Raw genomic sequence first — 10,574 nt, forward strand, 5'->3', positions numbered from 1 at the left:
AAAAAAAAGATTTGGCGCGCTCATTATCAAGCGTGCGCGTTGATTTATAATTCGCATATTGCAATAAATATTATTATCGCGTAATTCAAATAACGAAAATGGAGAATCTATAACAAAATGCTGAATCCAAAACAAACTATAGCGAATTTTTAAACTCACCATTGCATGGGTAGGTAAGTCAGATTTTAAATATCACTGATTTTATAGCTATATCTGTTATTATGAAATTAGTTTGAAGGAAATAACAGTCTTTAGTCAAAGTTGAATGCAAAGTAAAGAGCTTTTACTCTGTATTGTCAGTAAATCACTTTTGGAAATTACATCCACGTGGATTAAAATTGCATCTAATTTGTTGTATAAGATAATACTACTACTCATACTTTATTATTTGCATTACTTTTATCGTGCACAATTCCAATAGGGTGTGCGTTTTTACGCTTCATTCCGCACCACATTAGATTTTGATAAGTATCAAAGCTGGTTTCCAGTAAAATTACCGCATTACACTGTATAATATGCACATTTTTTCACTTATTGGTTGCAGTGTTGTACTAGAAGACACAAACAAATTAATCATCTCTTGCTCTATTCGCTGCTGACACCATTTTTGTACTTTTTTACAGTACGTTATACGCTACCTTATAATATTCTGTATATATTATCTTTAATTTTCGTTCTTGTCATCAATGTACGATAAAAAAATTTAATATTTACATTACGATGAACAGTATTGATATCTATAATATACAAAACTGTTAGATGCACTGATAAAAATACCTAGCTACGGCGATTGTTAAAAAAAAATTGATTCTTCGAAACTTTAAAATTATTTTCAATCAAGTATCTTTCACTTTATTTCGGTTTCCGAAAGATGCTGCTCAACCGACGACCTTTTGGGGTTCCTGAAACATTCTGTCAAAATAGTTTAGTTTATTAATTGAGAAATTGCTTGTCATTTTAGTTTCAACTAAATTGAAGTACAAATATTTTATGATGAAAAAATCGAATATTCCATTCAATATGGCAAGGACTAACGAACATTTTATTAATTTGTAAATCTGCAGAAAGGACTGAAAATAGATAATAATATTGTGTCACCTCATCCTGCCTTCGAGAGCTTCCTCCAAACAAGTCCTTCAGGCGCCTAGGAGTAGCAGTCGAGCGTCGTTCGACATTTCGTTCTTTTAATACTCTTGAAGCTGGACTCCTCGATTCATTACCCTAAGTTTACAAAAATGAAATTAGTTTTACAAAGGAATGACACTTCATTTCGAAATAGGTCACAGCTAAAACATTGAACAAAAACATTTAACGTTCACCTGAAGCGATAGTCTGCCACCGTTTTTGCTGGGTGTTGGAGGTCCAGGACGTTTGTACATGGTCTATAATTAAACATCAAATTCCAAAACCTTAGTAATACAAACGTTAATCACAAACGTCTTTTTGTACATTCTACATTTTAACTTGACTAAGTGGAACATTCAGTAAATAAGTATACCACTCACTTGTGTTCGGTCTCGTTTCTTCGATTTTTCACCGGGAAGCAGACTCTGGCTTAGACTATCATTGAATAACTCTTCCAACGTACTACCGCTCTACAACAGACACAAAAGACGACACTTGGCAAATAGACATATACACAAGAACACCAGGTCTCCAACATGTAATACAAAATGCACACGTGTAAACATATGACACGAACTCAAACATTTCGCGTATTGCTATTCTCAGAAAACTCACTTTGATTTCTTCTTCTGTAAAAGTTCCTGGCTGAAATTGTGTCTCAGCTGGATACGATGATTTCAAGTGTGGTTTACACTGGGCGTTTCTCATCTGAAGAACTGATAATCTTTCTAAGTCTGGAGCATCTGTACAGCGGCCTGCTTTCATGTCCGCTAATAGAAGAAAAAGTTTTCCAAATCAATATACAGGTTTTATAACGCAATGAACTGTAGTGATTTAAATCATTAGAATAAAAAAATCATACCTAAGTAATTGGTGTTGAACACTTCTCCTTCTTCATCTTCGGCTTTGAAAACATTCCCCATACCCTGCATCATTTGTACACTTTGAATACTCTCACGTCTTGAAGATGTGAATTCTTCTTTTATTGTATCGACAGTTCGAGCAGATGCTTCTTCTCGAGTAAATGTCATCATCTCTCTTCGGTCCAAACTGTTAGGAGGAATGACATAAGAGATCGGATAGCTGAGCTTCGTTTTTTTTTTATGTAAAATGAAATTGCATGAAAACAATAAATTACCTTAATGTTCTGTTTTTGCTTGACGTAGCCGGTTGAGTCATAGTACTGTTAGAATTTACAGTGGTATTTCTTTCGCAAAGCAGTCGTTTCTTCAACTCATACAACTGTTGTTCCAAATATTCTTTCTGCTGTTTCTCAACAAGGAGCTTCTCCCCAACGTCCCAGAAATCGGAACTTAATTGGGTCACATGGCTTTTGTATTTTGTTATCTCTTCGGCATGTTTTCGACACTGGTCTTCCATCTTCAATTTTTGAGCGTACAGCTTTTCCTGCACTTGTCTCTCCTGGTTTTGGTTTACCTTTGCTATCTGTTCGTTGTACGTGCTTTTCTGAAATATATTTGTTTCGACTTATAGAATGGTAAAAGACACCTATGGTCGAAAATATTTGTAACCGATAAATACGATGAAAATTGCTAATTTAATTAATTTTATGATAACTATACATTGATGTTTCGTTGGAAAGTTTTACTCTCATTTAGTATAACTTACTGTGCATGCATGAATCCATTCATGAAGAAACATAATGCATGAGCAGCAATTATTCAATATTATCTATAAGTGATAATATTAGTGTGGTATAATTAAAGACCGATTGAAAACCACTATATAAATAAGACAGCAAACTGACTAGGTAATGTTCTTTTTTTATGAAAATATATATATTTTATAGAAATAAATTGACCAAGATACAATAATGCGTTTTATTAACTGATAAAGTAGGATCAAATTACAATAAACGAATAGGCGGACGTTTTTCTTGCAATGCTAGAGATATCCTTTTGATTTTGTTCCTTTCAATGTTGTATAATCGTTTCTACAAAGTTATATTTATTTAAAAAATATTTCTATAAATCATTGTCACCAACAATCACACCCAGAATAATCTGTCTGCCTTAGTAGTAAGTAAATGAGTATGAAAATTATTGTTATCGCCCCACCAAAATAAATGATAATTATAAACAATGTATAAAGTACATGAAAATTTTTATCATTAAACTTAATTATTCTTTGCCAATGCCAACGATTGTGAATCGTGTACAAACTTACCATTTTTTGCTTAATTTTTTCCAACTTCTGGTCATATTCAATGTGCACTTCTTTCAAACGAGAATCAAAATCTTGTTCCGTAGGTCGCTTAGAGAGTTCTATTTTCTCTGCCTCGAGTTGTTCTTTTTCTAGCTGCAATTTCGAGATAGCAGTTTTCAATTCCTCCAAATTCAATTTCTGTTCAGGAGTTAATTTCTCATTCTCTAATCTTTTGTTTTCCTTCCTAATTTCGTCAAGATTTTTTTCCAGCTTAGCATTCCTCACACGAATTGCGTTTAATTTTTCCTTGAGTTCTTTTTTCTCTTTTGTTTGACTTTTATTGTCTTTTTCTAACAAATCACACTTTGTTTCCAAGTCCATTCTAACTTTCTTTTCTTCCTCGTACTTAGAGGCCAACAAATTTTTATCCTCTTGAAGACGCAGTGCGGCATCTTTGTCCGAGCAAATCTGACTCTGTAGCAGTCCGACCGTCTCTAATACGTTTGCTATTTCAATTTCAAAGTCTTTACTTTGATTCTCAACATTTTCTATTAAAATTGATTTTTGATTCTTCAACTCATTCAATGTTTGTTTAAGGTCAAATAAGGTTTGACCAAATAATATTTTTTCTTTGTTCAACGAATCGGCTTTCAACCTTTCGTCAGATAGTTCCTTCAGTAATTTATCCACATCTTCCAACAGAATTTCGTTCACTTTAGTAAGCTCCTTTAAATCAGATATCTCTTTCAAATATTTGGAAAGAATGTTTTCATCTTTCACTTTTATTTCTTCCCAGTGCACTATGTCAGTTTTTAATTTTGACACAGTCTCGTTCAACTCATGTACCGTAGCCTTAAAGTTTTTCAGTTCTGAGTCTTTGGCGCTAGAGATCACCGCTATCGAATTGATCAAAGTTTTGAGTTGCTTAGAAAGATCTGAAACCGTTAAATTATCAATGTTCGTTACTGTATCTCCCGTTAATTGACTAGAGGACTTTACCAACTCTGTCAAAATTGAACTGCAGCTTTCTACCAGATTTTTGTGTTCAATATTTTCTAATTTCAATTGATCGATAATGCTAAGGCCTTCTTTCTTATCAGCTTCTATTCTTGCAGCTTTGGATTCCAGGTTTTCTATCATTGCTGTTTTTGTGTTCAATAAATCCTGCACCACATTTATTTCTTTGCTCATACTATGTAAATTTGACTGTAGGTTTTCATTCAGGTGCTGAGTCTGTTCCAGCAATTCTTTCTGTGATAAAAGTTGCGATTCAAGTTCCCCAATTTTTTTCAGTAAACGCAATTTTTCCTGCTCTACTTCTTCACTCTTTTCACGTAACTCTCCTTGAGTTTTGAGCAAGCCTGCTATAGTAGATTCCAAAGATTTTACCTCATTATTCAAACTTTCGATCGACTTTTGAAGCTCCATCCTTCTTGATGACTGAATTGCAATGATTTCGTCTGTTTCTAGTTTCGCTTCAGCTAATTCAGACTGTAAAGTTTGTATTTTACTTGTTGCCGTGTTAAACTCCTCCTGGATAATTTTCAACTTATCCTTGACATCAGATAATTCAGACTCCAGCTTCGCATTCTGCTGTTCTGACTGCTGCAACAGTTTTTGTTTTGATATAAGCAAATTTTCCGTATCTTCAATGTTCTTGAGTAGGTCCAACTTCTCTTGTCCCAAGTGCATATACTTTTCTTCCAGAGTTTGATACCTAGTTGATTCCCTATCGAGGGTTTCTTCCTTTGCTTGCTTCATATCAATTACTGTGTCTTGTAAGGCTTTGACTTTGGTTCTCTCTACAACTAATAAATCTTGTACAGTTTGGAGTTCTCTGGTCAGATCTTGCAAGTTTGATTCCACTTTTTCATTATTTTGCTTCAACTCTGTCAAAATATTCTCGTTTGATGCTAATTTTACATTTAAATCTTCAGCCCTCTCTAATAAACTTGACTTTTCGCCTTCCGTATTTGCAAACTTTTCTTCGAGATTCTGATATTTTGCCAATTGCCTTCTGACTGTTCGTTCTTGTTTCAATTTCAAGCAAGTTACTGTAGATTTTAAATCATCGACTTTGGATCTTTCTTTTGCTAGAGAATCTGTTACAATTTGAATTTTACTACTTAGATCTTGTAGACTGGACTCCAAATTTTGATTATTTTTCTGAAGCTGCTTCAACAGGTTTTCTTTCGATGCAATTATGTGATTTAGATCTTCGGTCTTTTGCAAGAGAATTGACTTTTCTCTTTCTGAATATACAAACTTTTCTTCGAGATTCTTATACTTTGACAATTGCTTCGTAATGATTGATTCCTGTTTCAACTTTAGGTCAGTTACTGTAGATTCTAAGTCCCTAATTTTTATACTTTGTTCAGCTAAAAAGTTTTCAACAGTTTGATGTTTTCTGTTTAGATCTTGCAAACTTGATTCTAAGTTTTCTTTATCTTGCTGAGACTTTGTTAGTAGATTCTCTTTCACCGTGATCATATGATTCAGATCTTCAATCTTTTGTGACAGGCTTAATTTTTCTGTATCCAAATTCATGTATTCTTTTTGAAGATTCTCGCACTCTGACAGGTGCTCCTTATGGCTCTTTTCTTTTTCTAGTTTCATGCATGATACTGTGGACTCTAAATTCTTGACTTTGACTTTCTCTCCCGCTAAATCATCCTGTGCAGATTGATGCCTATTATTCAGATCCTGTAGAATTGATTCCAAGTTACTGATGTTTTGCTGAGATTGCTCCAATAAATGTACTTTTACTACAATCATTTGACTTAGATCTTCAGTCTTTTGCATGAGATTTAATTTTTCTTTTTCCAAAGTTGCATATCTTTCTTCAAGATTCTGATTCTTTAATGATTGATTCTTGGAAGCTTCTTCATGGTCCAATTTTAAGCGAATTAATATGGATTCTAAATCGTTCACTTTTCTTTTCTCTTCTACCAACGAATTTTGTATGGTTTGATGTTTACTGTTTAAATCCTGTAAGCCGGATTCCAAGTTCTCAACATTTTCATAAGACTGTGCCAATGCACTCTCCTTTAGTGAAATTGTGTGATTTAAATCTTTCGTTTCTTGTACCAGACTTGATTTTTCCTTTTCTAAATTTACATACTTCTCTTCCAGACTCTTGTACTTTAGTAACTGTTCCTTAGCAATTTTTTCTTGTTCTAACTTTGATTGACTTACTGCAGATTCTAAATCCTTCACTTTAATTTTTTCTTCTGCCATAGAATCTTGCACAGCTTGAAGTTTGCTATTTAGTTCTTGTAGACTTGACTCCAGGTTTTCCTTACTTTCCCGAGACTGTTTCAACAAATCATCTTTTAATACAATTCTGTTATTCAAATCAAGAATATCGTGTGACAGATTACGTTTTTCTTCTTCAAAATCAATATACTTTTGTTCGTATTCTAATTTAATTTGTCTTATTGTTGATTCTAATTCTTTGACTTTGATTTCTTCTGCACTCAAGAGTTTTTGTATTGTTTCTAGGTTTCTGTTTTGATCGCGAAAATCTGACTCAAATTTTCTATTCAGATGATTAGACTGTTCCAGCAGATCCTGTTTAGTGAAAACTGACCTTTTCAGTTCCTCAATTTCTGTCAATAGATTAATTTTTTCTTCTTCCAAGCTTTTATGTTTGTTTTCAAGCTCCTGATAACACCTGGACTGGCTTTCAATAACTTCTTCTTTTTCTTGCTTAATAACACTTAAATCTTTTACTTTGATTTGTTCTTCACTTAGCAAATTGTGTACAGCTTGAAGTTTCCTGTTTAGATCCTGTAAGGATGACTCTAGGTCGTTTATTTTGTTTGAGGACTGTTTCAAGAGCTGCTCTTTCAACTCCAGTAGGCCTTGTAGGTTTTCAACATTTTCCATTTGACTTAACTTTTCACGCTCCAAGCTTGTGTATTTTTCTTCAAGGCTTTGATACCTCGATAACTGCATATTCGAAGTCTCTAGATTTTCTAATTTTGTTCGACTCAATTCAGCTTCCAAATTCTTAACTCTAGTTGTTTCTGCACTTAATAAATCTTGTACGTTTGTTAATTCGCGTTTGAGATTGTTGATATTTGACTCCAATAATTCCCCCTGTTGCTTAGCTTCCTTCAAGGAATTTTTGTTCAAAAATATTGAGTTTGTCAGATCCTTTATTTCTCCCAGTAAGTCCGACTTTTCTTCTTCCAAATGTGTCCACTTTTCATGGAGACTACAGAACCTCGAATGCTCGTGTTCAAGTTTTTTTGTTTTTTCCAACACAACTGCTTCCAAATCTTTCACCCTGATACTTTCTAAGCTTAACATATCATGAGTTTTTTCAAGTTCAAGTTTTAAGTCGTTCAAAAGTACTTTTAAATTTTCTTCGTTATGTACAGATTGTGTCAATAATTCTTCTTTGGACGAAAGTAATGTCTTGAATTTTGAAGTTTCTTCTTGAAAATGTAAACTCTCTCTCTCGAACGTGTTACTTTTTTCAATGTAACTTTTTAATTCCTTTTGAACTTTAGACAGTTCTTGCTTGGTAGAGCTTAGCTCTATCTTTAAAGTTTCATCGGAACATTGAAGGAGTCGATATTCTTCCTGAACTGACATTAACCTTTGATTCAAATCTGCCAATTGAGCTTTGACAATTTTAGATTCTTCTTTTGCTTCCTGTAACTGAATATCAATAATAGAGCTCAATACTTCGCTGGCGTTGAACGATTTGGTATTGGAAGGAGACATTGGAGACATTTCCATTTCAAAGCTTTGATTTTCAATAGTTTCTCTCCGTATTTCCTGAATGTGAGCACGCAATTCTTCATTATGCATTGTGAGATCTACTATTTCTTGACTTTTAATATCTGTCTCAATGAGCAATGTTTCCAAGTTTCTCTCATTCATGTCAGACCTTTCCTTAATTGCTGCGCAATATTTTTCGGAAGAAGCCAATTTCCGTTCAAGTAACTGTTTATCCTCCTGTAAACTGATAATCTCAGATTTCAACTGTACTATTTCATCAGTCAGAGTTTGTACTTTGACACTGATTCGGTTCTTTGGTGTTTTAATATCTTTCTTCTTAGAGGATTGGGGACTTTCCAGCCCAGCTGATTCCTCACGCATTTTTTTAATTTCTACCATCTTTTCTTGCAATTTTCTTTGCAGGTTGTTTATCTTCTCTCGTTGTGTCTCCAGGTCTTCTTGTAAGTCAGCTTTCTCAAACCTTTCTGTTTCTAACTCGGCCCTCAAACGTCTTATTTCTCGAGTTCGCTCTTCCATTACCCTGTTGAAATTTTTTCTCACTGTGGTTACCGGCGAATTAAAGAAATCTTTCAAGGGTCTCATTTTTGGTGTGCTTGGTGGTGTTTTAATTATGGTACCCGATGTTTCCATAATTGCTTCGTTTATAACTTCTTTTGTTACACTGGTGCTATACTGCAACACTTTTTCTAAGAATGCCTTAATCTTAAGCTGAGTTTCATTGCTCAGCTTAATGCACATTGGTCTATGCAATTTGGGCTCTTGGGAGGAATGGAGCAGCAGAAGGGAAGCAATATGAATTTCTTTGCATGTTTTCTTATCATCTTCACTTTCCCTTACGAATTCTGGATAAGTACCTAAAAAGTGCAATTTCATATTTTTTCTTTAAACAAAGTCAACGGAATAAGTGATATCTTTAAAGTAAATAGAACGATTGGTACCTTGAATAAACTTTGATAAAAGGCCTTTGTCATCGAGATCATCCTCTGAGTAATCACGACATCTGAGAATAAAAAAATGCTTAAAAATTAAAATTACGAACATACTTGTGCAGGATAATGTGAACAGGCAGAATGACAAAACGAATGAAACTTTAAAACAGTTGACAAGAATGATCACTCACAAGATTCTGATGAGTTTTGAATAAAACTTGCAATCCTGCAATTCTTCCACATCACCCACAGTTTTCTCTAATATGTCGAGGCAATTGACCTGAAATAAAATTATCAGTGATAAGTGAATGACATTGAAAGAATTATGCCAAGAGAAAAGTTTAGAAGAGAACATCTTTGTCAATATTTATCGATTGTTAGTTTTACTCTAGAAATTTATCGTTTCACATAAATGTTTTATACAAAGAGTGAATAACTTTTAACCCATTCGATGTATTAAGTTTTAGACATAAATATTGACGGTCTCTTAGAGACTATGACTCCGGAAAGAAGTTTCATCACGAGAACCAGACAATCAACTCTGGGTGTTGCCAGTCAAATGGGATGAAAAATATTAGAAAGAATAACTCTATATTTCAATCTGTGTTACACTATCGAGTGAAAATTGCAAGCGTGAACTTTGTAAGTCTTTGAGAATAAAAAGACTCGACGTTCTTGTAGTAACATGTAGTACTAATGTAAACATAAGTGGACCTGTGTAAATTTTTGTAGATTCGACTACAATATTCAATTAATATCATTAATTGGGAAATGTGTCATAGCCAAAGAGATTTTCCGTAACCTTCGACAAAGCAGTGTAATGTGCAAAAAGAATTCGCAAGTGGGGAAAACAAACGGGCAGATTCAAAGGACGGTTACAATTTTGGCAATAGACGCGGCACAACAGGTTGTGAATTTAGCCGGTAAACCGGTTGAACCAGGAAAAGTTCTTACCCATTCAAGAACGGCGCTTGACCAGGCGTCCATTGTTCGACACAAACACTTCACTCATTTACGGAATAATATCAAGTTTTAATATTGATATGAACAATCCTAATGCATTATCGGATCCTCGTGCTTTCCCGTCCGTAGCTCATAAAGCAGTCGTTTGATTTTAAACGTAGGTCCGTCAGTGATTGGATACTCACGGAGGAGGAGGTGTATCCTATAAAATCACGACAAACGAACACTGCGCCACCTCGCAGAATTTCACTGAACTAACGTACACAAAAATACATACCACTGAGGCAACGACTGAACAGAGAAGGCGCACTCGCATAGAAATATCCTGAGGGGATAATAAGTCGGTAACTATTCAAACGATGCGTAACACAATTGAATGGCAATCGTAGTAGGGAATGGCGTTAATCTTCGACTTTATTCGATTTTATGGTGATTCTCTACGGAAATCTCATTTTTTGCATTGCCTGATATTTTGTACAATAACAGATCGTAAATTTCAAATCTGTAACGTGCGGCTATTTCTTAATCGTTTTGTTATCTACCGTAATGGTTATTTGAATATGACGGGGCAAGAATGTGAAAGGTGTTTAGGTCGATAAATATGATATACTGCTAGTTTGCAATGACTCATTACAATTT

General features: G+C 34.3%; 1 protein-coding gene across 1 annotated transcript; it reads right to left on the reverse strand.

Annotated features, from left to right (window-relative positions):
• Nucleotides 1-268: 268 nt before the first annotated feature.
• LOC124305737 (putative leucine-rich repeat-containing protein DDB_G0290503) lies at nucleotides 269-10,127 on the reverse strand. Its single transcript, XM_046765448.1, has 11 exons — nucleotides 9,927-10,127; nucleotides 9,164-9,252; nucleotides 8,982-9,043; nucleotides 3,313-8,897; nucleotides 2,264-2,592; nucleotides 1,988-2,175; nucleotides 1,741-1,895; nucleotides 1,506-1,595; nucleotides 1,320-1,382; nucleotides 1,099-1,221; nucleotides 269-912 (listed from the first exon to the last, which is right to left on the reverse strand). The coding sequence occupies exons 1-11, from the start codon at nucleotides 9,957-9,959 to the stop codon at nucleotides 853-855; spliced, it is 6,777 nt and encodes a 2,258-aa protein (XP_046621404.1). The 5' UTR covers nucleotides 9,960-10,127; the 3' UTR covers nucleotides 269-852.
• Between the last annotated feature and the right edge of the window lie 447 nt (nucleotides 10,128-10,574).

This window comes from Neodiprion virginianus, chromosome 5, assembly GCF_021901495.1.
Source record: "Neodiprion virginianus isolate iyNeoVirg1 chromosome 5, iyNeoVirg1.1, whole genome shotgun sequence".
Taxonomy (NCBI): Eukaryota; Metazoa; Arthropoda; class Insecta; order Hymenoptera; family Diprionidae; genus Neodiprion; species Neodiprion virginianus.